This window comes from Penicillium soppii (assembly GCF_028829465.1).
Source record: "Penicillium soppii strain IBT 18220 chromosome Unknown utg000006l, whole genome shotgun sequence".
Taxonomy (NCBI): domain Eukaryota; kingdom Fungi; phylum Ascomycota; class Eurotiomycetes; order Eurotiales; family Aspergillaceae; genus Penicillium; species Penicillium soppii.
The window spans coordinates 2,210,286-2,231,508 of NW_026643236.1; the positions used below are offsets into that span (position 1 = coordinate 2,210,286).

The following is a 21,223-nucleotide window of genomic DNA, read 5'->3' on the forward strand; positions in this document are numbered from 1 at the left end:
TACGATTTGATAGCTTTATGTGTTGGGGCGTAGTTACATAAGGCAGAAAACTTGGCGTCATACCAGATCAACCCTGTGCGCTCAAGCTTCAAGTCTAATCCAACCTCGAAACTTCAAATAAACCAACGGTCAGACCGAGTCAGATACTCACTATCCGATCTTGGCAAATCACGACTCAAGATCCCTGTTATTTGAAAACTCCGCATCCCACCGAATTGGACTCCGCACGTCCCCGAACACCACCATCACCATGAGCCGCGAACCAGTGCCCTCGTCTTTTGACGAGAACCAGTATGTCATAAATCATATTAATCCGCAAGCCCAGCATAAAGCACCACGTGTATCTATCTGGAACCAACACCCAAACCCCAAATAATCCCCGCTAACACTTAGCCTAAAGACAGTTCACAGAAGAGACCGGAGTACAGAAATTCACCAGACGCCTTAAGGAAGAGCCACTCGTCCCACTAGGTATGTCACCTCCTTACAACCAAAATCAGATTCTACGACGCCCACAGTCCCTCCCGTTACACGCAACTAAACTAATAACCCCAGGATGCGCCGCAACATGCTACGCCCTCTACCGCGCCTACCGATCCATGAAATCCGGTGACTCAGTCGAAATGAACCGGATGTTCCGCGCCCGTATCTACGCGCAAGCCTTCACGTTAGTCGCGCTCGTCGCGGGAGGAATGTACTTCAAGACGGAGCGGCAACAGCGCCGGGAATTCGATCAGGCCGTGGAGCTGCGGAAGAAGCAAGAGAAGCGCGATGCGTGGTTGCGGGAACTGGAGGTTCGTGATAAGGAGGATCGCGAGTGGAGGGAACGACATGCTTCTATTGAGGCGGCTGCTAAGGAAGCGGGGAATAAGCCTACGCCAAGGAATGAGCCCGATGCGGCGCGGTCTGCTATTGAGCCGGCGGATGAGAAGTCTGTTGGTGTTTTGGATGCTGTTAAGGCGCTTGTGTCAAGGAATTGAGGTCGTGTTGTAAGATATAGATTGTTATTTTTTTTGTACATATATGCATTGCATCGAAATTCTCCTATCGTGGACCCTTCAAAGGAGTTTGCTGATCTACATTATTGTAGACATTCGACGGTGAGGGATGTGGGACAGAAGTACGATGGCTTGAATATGTCATTGCTAGCTAGGCCAGTTGTGTTCGGCGAATTCGAAGACGATGGACCGAGGTTGAAAGCCTCGACCCGCACAACAAGCATGAATAACGGCACTAGCGATGAAGGTAAACCCTGTCCTTGGCGAAATCCTGGAAAGGGTGGAAAGGATTCCGAGAAAGCAGAAGTCCGACTTTGAAAGAGTTTGCTTGGCCGAGGCTATCATGTGAGATCGACATTCTAGCGCCGGCAACATCTGATTCTCCTGTTCGGAACGACGGTGCAGTGTATGCCAATGGCAAGACTACTGTGCAACTCATGCGATACAAACTCATGGGATGTGACCTCTTGAGCAGAAAATGAGGGTGGTCAAGTGTAGATTGTTGATCAGACAGATGGTCGCGGGGAAACGAACTACCAAACCCTAATTCGGGAACGCTCCGGGTCTATGAATGACAACAGAACCGCACCACCTGCGCCCAACTTTTCAGTCCCTGAACTCTACCCTTTAATCGGCAAGACTTTTGTTGATCTTCCCTTAATTTATTTCCAGTCGCTGAAGCATCATGACGTGTGGAATACGAGCTAGAAATTAGTCGCCTTGTGGGCCGTCTTTCACATGTAGTATATAAGCCCATGGCAATCCCTCATGACTGCAGATCTCCTTTTCAATATTTCCCTCCACAAGACTGTCAACAAGGCCCTATACCCAATTCTATACGTATCAAAATAGCAAACTACCACATCCAAAATGCTTTCCTGGGTGTACCCCCTGCGAATCGTGCAGGCAGTCCTGTCCCTGGCCACCATCGGCCTGACTGCATATGGTCAGTCACTCGGTCCAACATAACCACCAAAACCATACTGACTAGACCCAGAAATCGCCTCTCTCTACGACGAATGGTCCTACTCAAACGTCGTCTACTTCATGCTCTTCAACGGCTGCTGGACAACCGGCATCGCAGTCCCCTATCTAGGCCTGGCACCGCTTGCCTTCCCTCGGTTTTCCCATGAAATCGCCATTCCCCTCATGGAGCTGCTCACCGGCGGTCTCTGGCTCAGTGGCTGGATTGCCCTTGCTGCTCTCATTCCCTCGCCGAGCGCGTGCACCTACACCAGCTGCCACGCTCTGCAGGCCTTGATCGTTGTCGGTGCCGTGCAATGGTAAGACAAGAGTCTAAGCACGAATTGTGCGAAAAAGCCATGCAAATCTCTAACTATATCTGCATAGGGCTACGTTCGCTATTACCAACACCTTCGCCGTCATGGACCTGTTCAACTCGCGCCGCAACGCAAAGAACCACCGCAATGAACCTGCTCCCGAGATGGCTGCTGCTGATTCCACTGCCAATGGTACCACAACCACCGATTCGGCTGTTTAAGACAATGATCTGAAGACTACGTGTTTATGGAATGACTTTTTTTCAAGTTATGCAGGGCTCCAAGTTCCTGGATGAAAACGATACCCCTCGGTTGATTCGATGAGCAATACCACCCTTGTATATATGCAGGGTATAATATTACCAGTTATCTGGCTATGTCTCAATATAATGTTTATATGATAATCACCACCCACTCTTTCTTTCCATGCATACCTAAATCCAATGCAGAATCAAAATAGAAAATGTAATATATATTTCAATCTACTGCAATTAAATAGTATCCGCTGTCTGTTCCGTATGCTCCATGAAAACACAACATACACATAAACCGAAAAATAGATAATTATCATTCCGCATTCATCAATCATCACATCAGTCATCCCAGATCCATCCCATCGACTTGATATATCGTTTTCATCGGCCCAGTCTGGCCACTTTGATTCATTTGTTCGTGGAACCCGAGAACCTCGCCGTACATGATCGTTTTCCAAATATCAGCCGGGAGGTTCGCTTCAAGGAACGCCCAGTCGAAGGGTTCCGTTGCGATGGGTTCGTCGTTCGGGTCGTGGTATGGTGCGAGATATGGTGATTCGAGCGCGGTTGTCGCAGTGATTCGGATGTTGGGGTCGAATTGGAGCATTTGGTCGATTAAGTTCAGCGCTGCTTGGGTTAGACTTTGGTTTGATAGTTGATAAGAAATGGTTGTTATAGGCGTACCGTCCTCGTTTGCTTTCGGGAGGAGCTGTGACAAGGGCTTCCGGTCTCGTTTTGGTAGTGATCGGATGAAATTTAGCGTCTGGGTGTAAGATACCAATTAGTATTGAATCACGCTAAACCCCGAGAGATTGATTTCATGGTTTTAGGTACTGACGTTCTCGCTTGTAATATTTGCAATCACTTCAGGCGGCGGGCTACCAAGAAGATCGGTGATGACGCAAAACTGGTTGATGTGGTTCTTCCCCGGGAATAGAGGTTCGCCGAGTAACAATTCCGCGAAGATGCAGCCCGCGCTCCAGATATCTACTTTCTCGTTATAATTGCGCCAGGTGAGCATGATTTCCGGGGCGCGGTAGAATCTCGTTGAGACGTAACCGGTCATGTGCAGCTCTTGTATTCGGGCGAGGCCAAAGTCGCATATCTTAAGGTCGCAATTCTCGTTCACTAGGATGTTGCTTGGTTTTAGATCTCGGTGGACAACACCCGCTGAGTGGAGATATTTCAGGCCGCGCTAGAAATGTGGTTTAGCTGATGTTTTTTGTAGTTCGGGATAGCGCACACCATTATTTGGTACATGAAGTATTGGGCGAATTGGTCCTCGACCTTTTTCGCTTTAAGGATTGTGTTTAGATCGGTGGCCATCAGTTCGGTGACCAGGTAGCTGAGGTTGTTAGTTTATGGGTCCTTGTCAAGGTGCGGTCTTCGTACATGTCTTCGGATGGAGAGATAAATATGTCGGTAAGGTTGATAATCTGACGATGGGTTAGCTATTGATCTGACCCCTCAAAGCATCAATTGACTCACATTTTCATGACGCAATTGTCTCAGCAATTTGATTTCTCGAAACATATGCCTGGCGACAGCCTCTGTATGGAAGGGTTCGGCGAGCTTTTTTACAGCAACCGTGCGATGACCGATCCGGTCTCTTGCGGAACTGTTTTACTGTATATTAGTTTCAGGGCTTTATCCTCTAAAACAGCGAATCATACCAGACAAGCCCAGACACTCCCAGACCTAATGGTTTCCACTCGGTATAACTGAGATAATCTTAGCATACCAGACAGGTGATTGCAAATTACCGAATCTAACCGTTGTGTAGTCTCAAATACTGTTCCCATTACTGATTTTTGCGAGAATTTCGCCAGCTCTTCCCCGTCGGGAGGCGTAGGTAGGGCCGCGGGCATCATCGGAGACAAGTAAATAACAAGCGTGCTATATACAGGGATCAGTTATAGATAAAACATAGAGGGAGATGATGTTCAAAGAAAATAGAACAAGTAATCAAGTCATCAAGTAATATGTGAGAATGATATACCAAGGTGAAGTATAAGAACAAAGGACAAGTTGGGGTAGGTCATAGTTCCTCGTGGACCGATGACGTCAAAAGGCGTACGGTCTCCAGATCGAAGCTCACAGGGCTCAGGGCTTGGCCCAATTGAATCTTGTACGTTCCACACAATGCCACGCCATTATTATGCATACTGTAGTATTCTTCCAATTGCAAGCCCGTGCTTTGATCGACATCGTTTAATTGTGTGGTAGACAGCAGTCTCATGCATTGTACGACAGGTGATCCTCCAGTCTTTGCCCCGTGCGACCCCGATCGAAATCTGCCCATTCTTCAGGTTTGGGCATTCTGGCAACGCCCCTTCGTCATGGGAAATTCACCCGTCAAATTCCGGCATTCTCATTCGTTTTTCAAGTTCTTCAAAGTTCTTCAACCTTTGGAAGCTATAAGAAAGCGAAAGCGAAAACCATGCAATAGGGCCATGTGGGTAGTACAACAGAGTATCCGATAAATCTCGTTTTGATTCGTGGAAATCGTGCCTTTTATCAAAGGCGTACACTTGCGAGCTCTTGGTATGCCCGAATAATTATTATATACACAAAATAGTTAGTTGAATCACCGCTAAATAACTCAAAAACGCCCCCAATTTTTCTCAAGCCTCCGCCCCCTACGTGTACAGGTTGTCTGCATCAATAAAGTTCTCGAACAGTGAGTCGGTTGATCCATTCGGATCGTAAACCATGTCATTGGCGACTTTAGGTAAACCCGTCCAATCACCCTGAGGATATGCGCCCGGATCGATCATATTCATAGTCATATTCGTACTTTCATCGACCGATTCATCCGACCAGGTCTTAGTCGAGGTTGTCGGCGACAAGCTCATATCGGGAACGGTCATATCGGGCGCGGCCATATCGGGCGCGGCCATATCGGAATGGGCCTTTTGGGGGACAGATTGGGTGCCCATGGCGGTCTGGGTCATTCTTCTGAGTTGGTTGTTGATTTGATGGTCATCGCACTCGGCGTGTTGAAAAATAATATTTTTTAGGTCCCAGACTTCTTCTCGTAGACAGTTGAGCTGTGCTAGGAGCATTTCTTTTTTCTCGGTTTCGTCGCTGAGTCGGCGCTCGATCTGTTTGTGTTCGCGCTTCTTTCTTTCGCGGCATTTGTTGGCGGCGATACGGTTGCGCTCCAGGTGCTTGGCCCGCTCGGGGCTGACGGCGGCGGTGTGTGGTGAGACGGCTTTCATGATCACGCTACCTGGCTTGCAGGGAATAATAATATAATAATAATAGATAATACCTGGCTAGGAAGCAAGATATTGGGTTGAAGTATGAATAGAGAAATATAAATCAAATTATCAAATCAATCAAATCACGGGAGTGATTCTGCTAAATCTTTTAGAAGAATTGAATTAAACGGTTGAAATATTCACGCAGACTCTCACAAATATATAGAAACGAGTCTAGACCATAATCTATGACGTATTCCAAGGTGGTGCCCAGGTGTCAAGACCCTAGAGGATGATAACCAGGATCGGCCAGGATAATAGCAAGCTTCACTGCTGCAACCTGTTCGACATCCGTTTCCGGCCAATCATCATATTCAGACGAGGAAGCTTCAGGTCCCACAACACGCTGTGCAAGCTGCCTGTGGAGCATGAACAGACCCAGAACAGGGAAATTGCTTTAGAATAATTAGGAATACGATTAGAGTGTGTGGAGAAAACTGGTGGCAAATCCGGATGGTCCAAGATTATAAGTCAAGGCCAGTCCATTAATTGGGATCTAGAATCCTTCCTACAACAATACTTGAAAGTCCACCTGGGCATAAAGTTGTTCCTTATTAATCACTGACATCATACTTTCCAAGGTTCTTCCAAGATTCTTCCAAAGTTGATTGCTAGTAAACAAACGCTCAGATGGGTTCTTGATAACTGATACAGTATGAGATTCTACACTCTGGTCGAAGGTTCTGTTGAAGACGGGGAACTCCGTGAATCAGAGTTGATAGCACATATGTGGTCAGACTCATGCTCAATTTACACAACTTTCAGATATACGGAGTACTTGACCGAATTCCAAGTGTGTCCCTTGATGCGGGGTATACGATACTCGGGTGATGATGGACAAGCCGCTCCTTAGTTACCCACCGTTCGAGAAATTAGCGCGGCGATAACTAGCTAATGACGCTAGACTCAACTCCTTCCGTTAGGAATTTTGCATAATCCAGGGTCAATTAAGCAAGCTCAGAGAATGTGCGAAATATTTGTTTGTACATAAGAAAACTGCAGCACCGAAACCAAGCACGAGTGGTTCACAGGCCTTCTAATTCAATGTTGCGCATTTCAAGTCTTTTGCGACCGGTAAAAACTCGGTCTTCCAAAACCGAGGCTAAAGTATGATAACCAAAATCAGGTTCTAACGCATTGTATCGACACTAAACTAACTCTCCTATGCTCCGCACAAGATAGCACACCTCGGCGAAACTCGTAGACCTACGCCATGAGATCCACTCCGGCACGTAACACCGTAAAGCCGTAGCCTATCACTCCCATCTTCACCCCAACCGCCCCAAGACCCTGTGCGACACTGCAAATCCACGCTGCTGGTACATAGGATCATAAGCGCGCAGAAAAATAGACACATCTAGTCCACAATCTCAAAATTAGGACCTGCAGCATTAGCTCGTTTCACTAAAGCAGTTCGCACGTCCGTGACGATCATATCTCGGCGCTTTGTCAAAACAGCGAGTGTTGGAACGCCGTAATATATATCATGCTATCGATTTGAAGGATGGCACTGCTTGGCATTGGCTTCAGCGCGTGACTACCGAGAGTGTGGGCTCTCTTGGCGAATCAACAGGGCGTCATGGAGAATATATTGGAGCTAGGCATAAGTTACTTGTAGTGATTATTGCAGGCAAACAAATAATATATATGAAATGGAGTTTTGGACTCGCTATTTCTTGCGCCATCACTTGTCATTTATTATTCTGCCAGTATGTACAAAAGAGCAGTCATGAGTGCCAACAAGTCAACCAGCAACCTGTTCATCAATATAGCGCCTCATCATCTCGAATTCTGACTTGCCCGTCTATGTAAACATTAGCACCAATCGACCGAAACAAATATCAAACTCAATGCCTTACCGAAAGAAGATATCGTATATGTTGCTACCAGAAAAAAAAGTCAGCCACATGCCACGGCAAGTCACACAAAATGAAAGTCAACAACCTACCAAATCCGTCAGTTCGCGATGGCGCTCGAACTCCGTGCGCGCATAGTGATGCAGCTCCGTCCTTGTTGACGAGGGCGGGATCTCTGGTAGCAGTTAGCACTGGTGATTTGATTTCACGCGGACGCTGAGATTAGAAGCGTATGTACTTATTAGTGCTCTGGTGATTTCTCGCCAAAATGACAGGACCCGCTGTCTTTGGATGAACTGATTATTTCGTTAGCAAGAATGCTCAATTGAGTGTGTTGTGGCGCTGCACGTACATGGTCTAGACTGATGGATGGCTTCTTCAGTTTTGAAGGTCTGCTGCGGGCAACGGCAGCGAGGAAATGTGGTGAAGGGCGCATGTTGGCTATGGCATGTCTTTTTGTGTGGAATTATGAGATTGAAAAGTTAGTGTGCCAATTCTTTTCTTCTCTGGCGAGAACGAAAGCTGCTGGTTTATTTCTCGTAGTAAGAGAAGGAGATGTATAAGGCGGTATGGGATTCTGCCGAAGCGAAGATATTGGTATAGGTCATGTGATTGAAATTAGAAACCCGATAATTCAGGCGTAATGAATATGCATGACAAGCCCATCACGTGAACCATAGACCCACCCTCCCAATTGGGAAGTAAATGTTCCTATGTCAAATGCAAAAGTGTTGTGATTTCCAACTGATTACCCGAGTAGCCAAGTGGCTTAGGCTTTGAGGTTCCTGGGGCTAGCAAGCTAGCGGGAAACCAACCAGCAAAATTTGCTCAACGACACTGGCTACGCTGGCTGTATTGTAAGGAGAGCTTTGACAAACCCGGTGATGATGATTTGTGATGATTTGACGTTTATAAAATTCGTTTAAATAGCATGGACATTGTATCCATCTAGAGATAATAAAGTTTCCGAAACATTGATATATACCCAATTTTTACTCCTGCAGGGGCTCACCCATGCCGCCAAAAGTCACACTCTTAATAGTCATGAACTCATCGATACCGTACTTGCTGCCCTCACGACCGAAGCCACTCTGCTTGACACCACCGAAGCTAAAAGGAGTTAGTCATAGCAGTATATGAAGGAAAAGAAAAACTTACGGCGAGGCAACATCACTGATCAAACCAGTGTTGACACCAACCATGCCGACCTCCAGGGCCTCAGCAACACGGAAGATGCGACGGACATTACCACTGAAGAAGTAACCCGCAAGACCGACCTCGGCACGGTTAGCAAGGTCAACGACCTCCTTCTCAGTCTCGAAGGGGAAAAGACCAGCGACAGGGCCGAAGGTCTCCTCCGAAGCGAGAAGCATGTCCTTGCTCATGCCAGTCAGCACAGTGGGGTGGTAGAAGTTCGGGCCGAGCGCAGTAGCCTTCTGGCCACCAACGGCAACTACTGCACCCTTGGAGATAGCATCCGTCACGTGCTCGTGGGCCTTGTTGGCGGCGCGCTCGTGGATAACAGGTCCGTGGGTGATGCCGTCCTCGAAACCACCGCCAAGCTTGAACTCCTTGACCTTCTGGACGAAGCGCTTGGTGAACTCCTCGTAGATGCCCTTCTGGACGTAGATGCGGTTCGCGCATACGCAGGTCTGGCCAGAGCTGCGGAACTTGGAGGCGATGGCTCCGGAGACGGCGGCATCGAGGTCCTCAACGTCGTCGAAGACAATGAAAGGTGCGTTGCCGCCCAGCTCCCACGAGACCTTCTTGATCGTGGAAGCGGACTGCTTCATGAGAATGCGGCCGACATTAGTCGAGCCGGTGAAGGAAACCTTGCGCACCTCCGGGTGGGTGGTGATCAGCTCGCCTACGGCGGGGGTGTTCTTAGAAGAGGTAACGATGTTGACCACGCCCTTGGGGATTCCAGCGCGGTGCGCAAGCTCAGCCAGCGCGTTGGCCGTGAAGGGTGTCTCCTGGGGAGACTTCGCAACGACCGTGCAACCCGCCGCCAGGGCGGGGCCGATCTTGCGGGTGATCATAGCGGCGGGGAAGTTCCATGGCGTAATCAGACCGCAAACACCGACCGGCTGCTTGACGGTCATGACCCGGTTTCCGGGCACGGAGGCAGGGATGGTGTCGCCGTATGTGCGGGGTGCCTCCTCACTGAACCACTCGAAGAAGCTGGCGGCATAGTTGACTTCTCCCTTTGCGTCAGCCAGAGGCTTTCCGTTCTCCCATGTGATCAGCGTGGCCAGATCCTCTGCGTTATCGATCATCAATTGGTACCACCGGCGGAGCATGCGCGCGCGCTCGCGGCCAAGGGTTGTGCGGAATTTGGGGAAAGCCTCTGAGGCGGCCTGGATCGCCTTTTCGACGTCGGCAGTATCGAGCTCGGGGCATGTTCCGATCAGTTTGCCAGTGGCCGGGTCTGGACGAACAGTATTAGTATGTGTTGGGTGTGAGAAATGGAGCGTTTCGGTATTTACCGTGGACCTCAAAGGTCTCGCCGGAATTCGCATCGACCCATTCGCCATTAATGTACGACTTTTGGATGAAGAGCGACTGGTCTTTCAACTACGGCGAATGAATCAGTATTTTCCAACAAATCACATTCAACTGCAGATCTCACCTGAGGCGCGCTGTGTCCCATTGTGTAGAGTCTCTGAGCGTGAGCGGTTGGGGGAATTCTGAAGGGATATCTCGGTCGGGGTCTCAGCAATTGACGGGCGACAGGGCGAATGATGCGGTCCATTATAAATCAAAGCTCTCCAAAGAGGAGAGAGGGGGTAGGAATACAAGAAAAGAGGGCGGAGAGGATCGGAGCCAAAAAAGTGCGGGGAGTGAGTTGGAGACGCCTTTAAAGGGTGCAGCAATTCCAGACGGTGGGGAATGACCGGTGTCTCGTTTTGCACGGGCTTAATGGTGATTGCTCTCTGAGTCCGAGAAGCACCGAGGACGGAGTTTGTTCCGATGGTGATTTTGTGATTATGTGAGTAATAAGTATTAATCTTGAGCTCAGAAGGGAAGCTCCATGCTGAAGCGGGGATCGCTGCATTGATGTCATTCATACTTAACTTGAGCTGTAGGAGGTTCTAGAGCTCGCCACTTGTTAGTTATGAACATTTTTCTTTTTCTCTGAGCTTGAATCAACTTTAGTGGCCTATTTTACACCTCGTATTTGGATATTACTAGGAATAGGCGTCGAATATTCGACAAACTCTTTTTGATGGAAATGTAGCATTTCATAGATCTGGTAATAATGTTTGACTTATTACCGATTGCGGAACAGACAACCAATAGAAGTCACGGACCTGGAAACTTTCGGTATCTTGAACCAATAAACAGCGGAATTCGCCCTTCAACCCCGAGATAGTGTATTCGTAATACCCGAGCCCAACAGTTTGATATTATGAGAGTTCATGCCTGGAACTCTGCACATTACCTTACCTTTCCTTTCGTTCTATATATATATATGTACTTAGGTAGGTGCTACGACAAAAATTCTATATGCCCTCCCACTAAATGTCTCAAGTTTGTAACAATTTGTGAACTAATTCTATGTCAACGTGCTCTATCTATTCATAATCGTGCAGCTATGCTTCAATACATCTATATCCAATGTCTACAAATCGAGCTCAATGGCATTCGTCGGCATCACCATTCATTTTGAAACTTCCGCATCTTTCCTACTTTTTTTTGTTTTTGCAAATCTTATCTCTCTAGGCCAAAAAGAAAGAAAAAACGTTTCCTCCACGTTAGCAGATAACTGCCATGCTGATACAATTTCCTTCCTTCCTTTTCTCCTTTTTCTCTGTCCGCAATTTGAATCACTTTTCATGTTGAGATAGCCCGGGCCTGTTGAACTGTTCTGACACAGTAGGTCATGGGCAGAGGTGTTTGAGCAACCTCAAAGACCTAGTCAGGGAGACTGTGTCATAGCAAACTTTGTTCGGTTTCGCTGTCGTGCGGATCGCCGAAGTCCGCTGTTCGTGGTAGGCTGTTCAGACTCCTTGTCTGCAGACTTCTCGTCTGATGAGACCAGGAGACAAGACCAACGAAAAGCTTGATCTTTGATATCCACATAGCGGTCAGAATTGTACATCAATCCAAACGCCATCAGTGTTTGTTGATCAAAAAAGCTGACCCCGAACTTCAAGAAGTCTCCACGCCAGCCCGCCTCGCGCACTCCAGACTGACGCGCTACTGTCAGGCTTTGTGCCCAAAAGCATCCCGGAACATCGTCAATATAAACATCATTTGCCCTGCTCTTTCCGTTCCCAGTCAAAGGTGTATGCGTCTTACAACATGTGTAAAACTCCTTATACGCCTTCCACTGTTGTCCATCTAATGAGTTGATGTTCTTCAACCAATTGAGGACTGCCGTCTTTTGTTGATGTTTTTTCTCTCTTCCCATCATTCTCATCGCAAAGGAGCAATCGATCCACGCCCCCAACCACCCCAGATATTCAGCATAAGTCGCGAATCGAGAGGCACCATCTCTCCAGCCGAGTATAGATTTGTGAATCAAAGTTCTCTTTTCTTCTGTCGCCCGTTGGAATTCCGATTTAACCCGAACAGACACGAAGATTTGGATCAAGCGCTGCTCTTCCAGCCAAGAAGGGACATTTACGAAAGTTTGATCTTTTAGCGGAGCCCCAACGGGTCTGGTACCGTCCGTCGGCCATGGCTTCCAACGGTTTTTGAGCTTTTTGATATCTGCCTTCATGCATCGAGCAACACATTCGTGGAAGAACGCATGTGCGTTCATGCGGGTGTGGCTTGAGAAAGATAGCAGACGGCGAAGAGGCCGTAGAGGAGTTGATCTGGGAAGCGGAGTGCGTAGATGTCGTAGAGGGTCACTATTCGAGTTATAGAGAGAATCTACCTCAGAGATGATGGCTGAGAGGAACTGCTGCAATTGGCTGCCTTGGGAGATGTGATATACTTGTTCTGTCCACCATAAGTATACCAGTGCTCGAAAGTAGAATTGAATCCTCTCATGGACACCTCGATCTAGGTCCCAGTGTTCAATAATTCTCTCCACGACTCTTGGGAAAAATCCAGGTGAAGTATTGAGATAGTTAAAGACGGCTGGGGACGCCTGGTATAGTTGATGCAATGTGGGCAAGTCAGGCAAGTCCAAGAGGACTGCCTCTAGGGCAAACCAGGGAAGTCGGCCGAATGAATCCATGACTGTAGACTTGAAGACTTGGAGACTGATAAAATGACCGCTTGAAATCTGAGAATTATTAGTATGAGCCAATGTTTAGAAGTTAGGTGATCATAGAATGGGCTTTTTGTGGGCACGATGCAGTGATCAGCGTAAGAAATAAAGATGATGAGTGTTCGGTAGCGAAATAGGGGTTCTGTTGTGGTAAAACAAGTAGGTTTTGTGTCAAAGAAGTAGGATGATCAATGATTGCTTGCCAATATATATGCAGATGGACGGAGAAAATGCGATGAGACGAGAACTATATGAAATAATGTGAAAATTTGACCTGAACTCACCAGCAGATATCTGTTATCAATGTCTAAGTGAAAGATGTTCCGAAATGATTGAGGAAGTGCGAAGTGAAGAACTCAAAGATGAGAAGGAGGAACCGCCTCAAAGTTGGAAAGGTTCCTTTGTGTACCCAAATCTAGAAAGATGTGTATTTCGAAATATATCAAGCTGTCTTGGATGCTGATTGGAAGTAACGCGTGATTTGTCCATCAATCTTGAGTGATGTTGGTGGGCTTATCAGAAATGTCGAACTAGGTTAGCGTAAGCGGTGCAAGCAATGCATGTCTTGTATAGACTCGGGTACGCGTGGGGAAGAAGATATTCAGGGTGATTCCTTGAAGTGAATCTGGCCTTTTAAGATCGCTGGGTTGGGAAGGTAAGACTGGTTAGTTTATGTGAAGAGCTCATTTGGCTTGAATGCATGCTTTTAGTTTGAGTGTATATATGCTAGCAATGGCCCTAGATATTGACCAATGCTAATGGCTATTCAGCTGATGGCTTGCAAGACACTGTGCAGGCTCCCCTCAATGGTTTTCCCGAACATGTATGTCTCGGTGATAACCCCAAGAAGATTCTTTTTAGAGACTATACTTATTTGTGGATCTTTGGTGGAGTACAAGATGTTTACATATACAGGTGCAATGCAAAGAACCAGATCATATGTTACTGTAGACCTAAGACTCGTGGACGCTCCATGCGACTATTCATATGATTGTTGTCTTGACCCCAGATATATATTCGACAGGAGAAGATATGATCCATTAAATCCCAAGCAATCTATTACGCACCTTGAGAACTCAAAGGCTAACCAATACAGATTATAATGTTTTGGTAGTAGATGAAGTCGAATTGTGGTGTGATCACACTATGTGCGGAACAGATGATATGAAGAATGCTGATGAAGTATGACATTCTGGGATTTATGAGGGACAAAGCTCTCAATCTATAGCTAGGGAAGCGTGACAAACATCATGGATATGCAATTCACACGAATGCACAAACAAGCAAATGCTGCTATATCCATCAAATGGCAAACTACTATTCCAGAGTAGCCACTAATTCAATTAGGAAAGTGGTATAGCAGCTTCGCATTCTCACGTTGATAGACACTGGTGGGTGAAGTAAATTTCGCTATGTGTAGACCCCAACATGGGTAAATAGCCCTTGCTTGTACAATTAGGGAAAACCTTAACATAAAATATAATATACACATGCTAGTCCACCTCGATAATCCCATCATTGCCAGGCGTGACAGCACCCCGCTCATTTGATTCTTCAGCCGGAGGAGGAACATATGAAGGATGAGCCTTCTTCATATGTTGATTGAGATTCCATGTTCGTGAGAAGCCATTCGTATGCCGAGGGCAATTCTCCAAGGGACAAACAAGATCCACCTTTCGATGAGCGCCCTTTCCAAGACCTGGCCTTGATTTGCTCGGCTGCTTCTTCGTGGGTGCGAGTGGTTCTAGGGTATTCATTGCAGATCCTGGAGCCGGGGACGAGGATCCAGACGCAGGAACCAAGGCGGGAGTTTTGTATTTCTTGGAGCGTTTCTTGGACGGGGTTATCGGTGCGGTCCTTGATCGAGATCGAGACTTTGAATCTGGCTGGGATATTGACCGTGAGTTTCGTGATGGACTTGGTGGACACATATCATCTTCGGTGTCGGTTTCGCTTTCCGTGTAGGTATATCTCCACTCGCCATCCTTGTTGCGCCGCTTTTTCACCCGGCCTTCGGTCATTGTGTGGAATTCCATATCTTCACCGAAAAGGTCGGCACAACGCTTGGAGGCGCGCATCACCGCTGTAGCAGATATGTCCATCATCCCTGCTAGCCCTAGCACTTCACTCCAGTCACGCAGATTCCGTTTGGCCCTGAGGTAACTGATGTCGTCCTCGCTGTCCTCGAAATCACAAGACTCATCGCCATCTCGGAGTTTATTTGACAGACGCTCGTCTTCCGCATCTTTTTCTGCAGATGCGCGTGCGTTGATGGTGCGGGATAGACTTCTGCTCCCGTGTCTCTTCGTTTGCTGCAATAGGTTCCTTACTTGTGGTTGCTCGTCTTCTTCTTCCTCCTCCTCCTCCCCCCCCCTCTTCATCTTCTTTGCGTGCACTGACGTGACGGGGTGGTGATTCGTTTTGGGGAGAGCCAGTTCGTATGCGTTTCCGACCATGTGATAAGCTGCTGCTCCTATTTGTTCTTTTTTGTGGAAGTTGAACACCCTCTCCTTCGTCCTCATCGCTGTCCTCGTATCCGTATTCGTCTTCGTCCCATGAGTCCCATGGGTATTCTTCATCTTCGTCTTCGTCTTCAGTAACCTCGTCATCGCAGTCATCTTCATACATACGACCTTTCATGGCACAATGAAGTCCGTACAGCAGTTTGTCTACTTGGGAGATGATACTGCGTGCCAGCGGCCGTACTTGTTGATATGACTTTTCGTCGTCCGCTTGGATTATTGGCCGCATGACGGCGGAAACAACGGGTTCAAGGTGCTCTTTGGTCTCGAGATCTTCGGAATCTTCAGGATCTTCAGGATTTTCGGTTTCCATTGAATCCTCATCATTGACCTTCTCATCCATGTCGTTTTTGATTTCTTCGTAATCCCACTCCCGAGCTTGATATTTTTCCTTGGCGGTCTTTAGCATCAATGTCGAGATGCTTTCCTCTAGATTTGCGCTGGGCCGTGGGTCGGGCGCCATATACATAGTACCGGGATCATCCAGGTAATTGCGCAAAGTCTCGTCAAGACGTGGAACTTTCGCAGCACGATCCGGCCATGCAGTCCACCGCTTAGGCATGAGTGGTAGTGTGTTCTCATCGATTGATGGATTCTCTTGCAGAGCAGCTTCCATTCGCCTGCGAAGCACGTAAGAGTTGTAAAGGTGAGCGCTCAGATCTCTGCCCCGATCTGTGATCATAGCTTCATATGTCCCAATATCATCGGCATTGTAATTTCTCCACGAATTTGGGGCCCCTTCGAATAAGTTTGGTCGTTCGGTGCCAGGAGGCAGGTCAAGACCTCGGTTAATTATGTATTGAATCGGCTCAGACGCTAAATTCATACTAGCTTGGCTGGATTCTGCAGGCGGGCCATACTCCACAGGCCCAGAACTTAAATTGCGCCTTGAACGCCGTCGGCCTCTGCGTTCACTTCCGTGAAAACTGTCGGCATCAGAGTCGTTGTCAGCCGTGAATTGCCGTTCTCGCATGATCGTGTCATGTTCATCTTCGAGTCCATCTGGAGCTTCATCCATAGGCTCAGACTCTGGAACAGGGTCTAAGATGGCATATTGGGAGAAGGGGCCTGCGAAAAGCGAACTTCTCGGTGGTTCTGGCTGAGAAGAGGGCTGCTGGCCGACATCACTGCTAGGGCCACCGAATAATGATTGAGGCAGTTGCGCAGATTCTGGAGGAAGAAAGTCGGAGCCCGGTATTAAATTCTCAGAGAAGGAAGACATTCCTAGGGGACACCTTGGTCATCTGTCCTATTATGTACGAGTGGTCGAGACCGGCAGGGTGCCGTGTGTTACATAGAGGCTGGTACCAACGGCAAATGATTCACATTTGACATGGGAAAAGCATCAGGAGTGAGTGTATCGCTCTCCAGTGCCTGGATAGGCAAAATCCGAACTTTTTGGAGGAAAATTTTGATGTTTATGGATCTTGAAGATGTCAAAAATTCCAGGCGGGTGAATCGACCAAGTCACGTGCGTGATATCGACGATTTAATGCCAAGACTTTGATGCGCTAGACCTAAAATGGCAATACAAGGATGCATACAACTTTAGAAAACTGATTTATATTAGCTCTTTTGCGATGACTATCTATTTTCATGACTAACTCTAAGCCACATGAAAAAGCCCAAGACTTTGCTTCCAGATTACATAACTTATCAAGAATATATAGGTCGCACGCTGCCTGACGGACCTTTGCTTCATGCCATGGAATTTTCTTGGACAGAAGGAGCAGACAAGTCGTAACAGCGCTATGTGTAGAATGAATTTTGAAAAAGAAAAAACTTGTATCTTGTATTCTAATCATTTCAGACTCCTTGGCCTAATTCTTTAGGCATTTTTCAAACGTATTTGTCGACTGAGTTTGATTCTTTGTGTGGAACCTAGGACAAACTTGATCAACTGACCTCGACAAATCCATTGAACTGAAGCTCCAAAATGGCACTTCCCAGCCACAAGACGAAAAGTGAGAATGTGTTCAGACATTCAATATTCTTTGAATCTAGCATATCCTCAGACGCTAGACGAATAGCACCCCGAATAGATAGCGAATATCTAGGAGGAAATCGGTTATGTTTAAGAGAGTAAACAGCCTGATAAGGTACAGAGATTTACCTAACAGATTTGTGTTAGGTGAAAAGCTTTGTTTATCCTGGGACCAACCTAGCCTGGATGTTATGATACTCAAAAATGGGCGAATGAAACACAAGACCAGCCCTGGATCCCGGAACTCATTGGCAATTCCAAGTGCTCTATTGAACTGGAGAATTTTAACGAAGCCCTCACCAAAACAATAATCTTCTTCAAACATCACAATTGGGGTCTGACGCCTCCAGCCTCTTTTACCTCGGGGTCAATTTCTCAATCGGGATTAGCGTTCCCATAACTTTATGCAAAGGTTAGCGTACAGGTCTACGTCATTATTATATCTCAACACATACAATGTACATGCATGACTGTTTGTGCCATGAATTATTTGAAATGGGTTCAATGCACTTAGATGACCGAGAAAGAAGTGAAATCTACTATGTGGGTAATTGGGGACAGGAACATGTACGAAAACCATTAGTGGCAGATCACACGGCTTTGGATACAATTCAGAGCGGTGATCTGCGTGAACGCTGCATTATGTTCGACTAGGGATATTCATATCGAGGGAATTGTTTGAGACAATCTACTTGGCAGCTTTTGCAGCCGTTGCAAAACCTAAAAGGCTCATTGCATTGACTAAGAACGGAGTTGGTGAGAACTAAAAAGTATACTATCCCGGATGGTTCAATTAAAATCTATATGATAAGTCGAGGATCAGCTTTATAGCACTGGAGCGTGCGTCATAGAGCCGATCTAAATCTTTGCCAGGAGAAGATATAAAGTCGCCTTCGAGGTCGATGTCAGCCTCCTCACTTCATACTTAAACTTCCAGTTTGTTCGTTATCATTTTATCTCCATATTGAAAAATATGGTATATTAAAAGGGCCGACCAGTGGGTTGTTGATCATATTGAGCACAATGACTCGACATGGAATTGCCGCAATCTGCCCTGTGGCCGACATGCCAGCCCCAACAGTTTTTGTGGAAGGCGCCGAGCATAAAATTGGGATTTGCAAAGCCTGCGAGTCGTATCCGAACCAGTATGGAAACACCATGAAATCAAATTACAACTATATCGAAGCCTAGTTGACAAAGCCTGGCCGACTTTTGGACTAGGTGTGTATAGAAGCTTCGGAGATGCCAGGTTCGAGTTCACAAGGGATGTTCTGTATGTCCTAAATTCAGAACTTGTTCTCGATCTAGATAACTCGCTATCAAAATCTATTTTGAGGCCGCTTTGTATAGACAACAGTTATTTGTCTATGTACAATATATAGCAGGTATAAGATCATTGAACTCTATGACGAAGAAGGTCTGAGTCAAGATTGTGACGTAGCTCTAACTTTAGAAATAGTAAAGCATACTAGAAGCAATTTTTGGGAATGAAAAGGGGCATAGAGTCTTCCCAAATGGAGTTCGTAAGAGGCCTTTTGTTCGAGCCGTCGGAGTCCATAATCATGATTTGGCTGTATGGCTGGAAAGTATCATCATACAAGGCGCATTCATACTGGAAGCCGTACATGCCAGTGGACCACATAATCTTGCCATCCTGGCGCCAGACGGCGTGTGCATCGTTGGCATCACTGCTTGTGAGAATACGAAGGTCACTGCCATCAGGACGAACGGTGCAGATATCGTAGTTTGTGGAAGTAACTTTGCGGGTAAACACGATAAGCTCCCCGTCGGGCGAAAAGGCAGGAAGGTTGTCCCAGCCGCTGGTGATTTGAGTGACATTCTTGGTCTCGAGGTCAATAACTCGGAGACCAATCTGAGTCTTGGTGCCGTACTGGGCGCTATCGGGACCCCAAACCCGGTAGACGACTTTCTTGCCGTCGTGCGAGAAACTGGGAAAACCAGTGTTGAGTTTCGTTCCTCCAGCCAGAATGTGGTTACTGCTAGTAATAACCTCAGAATGGCTGCCATTTGCGGTAGAGCGAACGATCCAGCCTCCATATTTCTCTCGCTGGTCGAACCAGGCGCCGACTCCAAAGACGACCCAGTCGCCGTCTTCAGACCAGTTAGGGTTGTATGCTCCGGCAAGACCTAACGAAATCATGGCTTTGTTGGCAAGGTTGGTGTCATTAGGGTCGTAAACGAGGGATAGATCTTTGCCTTCCTTGTTGAAAGACACAATAGACGAATTGCCGAGCCTTTCGGTCATAGACAAGCGACCCTTTGAAGAGATTTGGGGGAAGACATCGGTGAAACGGTAGTCCCATTCACTGTCCCAGCTGTAGAGCCTTTTGTAAAGGGGACGAAGCTCCCAATCGATCTTCTCATAAACGACGTACTTTCCGTCCGGAGACCAAGAAGGAGAGCGGAGTGTTGTATTATAATAAGTACCGTTAGTGAGGTACAGTCCGAAATTCGTGCCACCTTTTAGAAGATATCCAATGGTAGTGTCGGTAACGTACTGGGGCCATATCTTGACACCAGTACCACCAACCTCAATACGGCGGTTCTTACCATCAAATTCAACGGAAACGATAGTCGAGCTTGCAGCTCCGGTATACTCAGGTCGGTGGGCATCCCAAGTCTCGCCACGGGTCATCTCGTAGAACAGAATCCGCTTACCATCGGGCGACCACTTGGGGGATCCCAGACAATGATCAGCGCGGTGTGCAACACGGCGAAAGTCCGATCCATCGGGGCGAGCCACATAAATGCCGAGCTCTTGGGTATGCTCCCAGCCATCGAGACCAAGGTACGTAGCTTTTCCATGACCTTCCCAGGGTGTGTTACGTTCGGAGGAGAATGCAAGCCACTCCCCATCAGGCGACCAGGCAGGGCGGAAGTGACCGGGCATCATGGTACCATTCGGGCGGTTAGCTGGAGTGTCGGTGATGTTCCACTCGGCGCCTGTCTTCAAGTTTTTAACCCAGATATTAGCTATGTGGTTGTTTGCTGTGGAGACATATGCTGCGAGTATTCCGTTCGGTGAAATCACAACACTGTCTTCCATAGCTGGAGATTCAACAATTGGTTGGAGATCGGTCCCGTCTGGACGCACTCGGTAGATATCTGAGTTTCCGTCGCCATTTCGCTCACCAGTGAAGGTAATCCATTTTCCGTCGGGAGAAAAGTCGGCGTGATATTCGTAAATGGGATTCTTTAAAAGAGCACGCTCGTTTGTGCCGTCTGCATTGGCGATATACAGTTTTGAGGTGCCGGGGGCAATCCGGTTCATCAAGAAGATACCCTTCTTGTTGGCTGCGACTGATGGGGTGGGCGAATGGATCCTTGCTACTGACTTTGATGGCACTGTATCACGCGGCACATGTGGGTGAGGATTTGTATTGTCGTCAGCGTTGATGCCAGCATCCCAAGCATAGGGGCAGCCCGCCAATGCAGGAGCGATAGCCAGACCCACGACAGATGCGATATTAAATCGCATTTTTTATTTCGTCGTACAAGAAAGAGAGTAAACGCGTTGCAAGCAAAATGCACTGCAAATAGAGGATGGAAGGCAGTATTTGTAGTCTTGATACGTATCCGTTTCACTTTAAGCCTCATATTCTGTTTCCAACCCCCGGGCCCCAAGCTGGTCCACTTCGGTACAGCATTCCCGAATCATGGCTTAAGCCTATATAACATATATCGTTCCAAAGATGAATGTTTATGGCGTATATTTACCGACATCCAGGCCACACGCCATATTCTGCTGGCTCTCAGAGATGGAGCAGGCCCAACGTCGAAATGAAGGTTGCTGAGATCCCAAGGTAGGAAATGAGCAGCTG

At 47.3% G+C, this 21,223-nt stretch overlaps 9 protein-coding genes across 9 annotated transcripts; 2 read left to right on the forward strand and 7 right to left on the reverse strand.

Annotated features, from left to right (window-relative positions):
* Positions 1-250: 250 nt before the first annotated feature.
* On the forward strand, positions 251-980 carry rcf1 (respiratory supercomplex assembly factor RCF1; the record flags this gene model as incomplete). Its single annotated transcript, XM_057243715.1, has 3 exons — positions 251-291; positions 401-471; positions 556-980. The coding sequence occupies 3 exons, from the start codon at positions 251-253 to the stop codon at positions 978-980; spliced, it is 537 nt and encodes a 178-aa protein (XP_057095253.1).
* An 888-nt stretch (positions 981-1,868) lies between these two features.
* On the forward strand, positions 1,869-2,499 carry N7529_008189 (MARVEL domain-containing protein; the record flags this gene model as incomplete). Its single annotated transcript, XM_057243716.1, has 3 exons — positions 1,869-1,944; positions 1,996-2,281; positions 2,349-2,499. The coding sequence occupies 3 exons, from the start codon at positions 1,869-1,871 to the stop codon at positions 2,497-2,499; spliced, it is 513 nt and encodes a 170-aa protein (XP_057095254.1).
* A 376-nt stretch (positions 2,500-2,875) lies between these two features.
* On the reverse strand, positions 2,876-4,403 carry N7529_008190 (uncharacterized protein; the record flags this gene model as incomplete). Its single annotated transcript, XM_057243717.1, has 8 exons — positions 2,876-3,159; positions 3,217-3,295; positions 3,371-3,727; positions 3,778-3,877; positions 3,925-3,968; positions 4,021-4,150; positions 4,206-4,253; positions 4,306-4,403. 8 exons carry the CDS (start codon positions 4,401-4,403, stop codon positions 2,876-2,878), a joined length of 1,140 nt encoding a protein of 379 aa, XP_057095255.1.
* Positions 4,404-5,171: 768 nt separating this feature from the next.
* N7529_008191 (bZIP transcription factor) lies at positions 5,172-5,753 on the reverse strand (the record flags this gene model as incomplete). The annotated part of the gene is made up of 1 exon (XM_057243718.1): positions 5,172-5,753. The coding sequence occupies one exon, from the start codon at positions 5,751-5,753 to the stop codon at positions 5,172-5,174; it is 582 nt and encodes a 193-aa protein (XP_057095256.1).
* A 1,786-nt stretch (positions 5,754-7,539) lies between these two features.
* On the reverse strand, positions 7,540-8,087 carry N7529_008192 (LYR motif-containing protein 2; the record flags this gene model as incomplete). Its single annotated transcript, XM_057243719.1, has 5 exons — positions 7,540-7,599; positions 7,655-7,678; positions 7,744-7,826; positions 7,890-7,947; positions 8,004-8,087. The coding sequence occupies 5 exons, from the start codon at positions 8,085-8,087 to the stop codon at positions 7,540-7,542; spliced, it is 309 nt and encodes a 102-aa protein (XP_057095257.1).
* A 556-nt stretch (positions 8,088-8,643) lies between these two features.
* On the reverse strand, positions 8,644-10,403 carry N7529_008193 (NAD-dependent succinate-semialdehyde dehydrogenase; the record flags this gene model as incomplete). Its single annotated transcript, XM_057243720.1, has 4 exons — positions 8,644-8,761; positions 8,810-10,079; positions 10,138-10,225; positions 10,281-10,403. 4 exons carry the CDS (start codon positions 10,401-10,403, stop codon positions 8,644-8,646), a joined length of 1,599 nt encoding a protein of 532 aa, XP_057095258.1.
* Positions 10,404-11,570: 1,167 nt separating this feature from the next.
* N7529_008194 (uncharacterized protein) lies at positions 11,571-12,842 on the reverse strand (the record flags this gene model as incomplete). The annotated part of the gene is made up of 1 exon (XM_057243721.1): positions 11,571-12,842. One exon carries the CDS (start codon positions 12,840-12,842, stop codon positions 11,571-11,573), a length of 1,272 nt encoding a protein of 423 aa, XP_057095259.1.
* Positions 12,843-14,368: 1,526 nt separating this feature from the next.
* Positions 14,369-16,619, reverse strand: N7529_008195 (uncharacterized protein; the record flags this gene model as incomplete). The annotated part of the gene is made up of 2 exons (XM_057243722.1): positions 14,369-15,270; positions 15,380-16,619. 2 exons carry the CDS (start codon positions 16,617-16,619, stop codon positions 14,369-14,371), a joined length of 2,142 nt encoding a protein of 713 aa, XP_057095260.1.
* Positions 16,620-18,849: 2,230 nt separating this feature from the next.
* On the reverse strand, positions 18,850-20,880 carry N7529_008196 (TolB family protein; the record flags this gene model as incomplete). Its single annotated transcript, XM_057243723.1, has 1 exon — positions 18,850-20,880. The coding sequence occupies one exon, from the start codon at positions 20,878-20,880 to the stop codon at positions 18,850-18,852; it is 2,031 nt and encodes a 676-aa protein (XP_057095261.1).
* Positions 20,881-21,223: the final 343 nt, after the last annotated feature.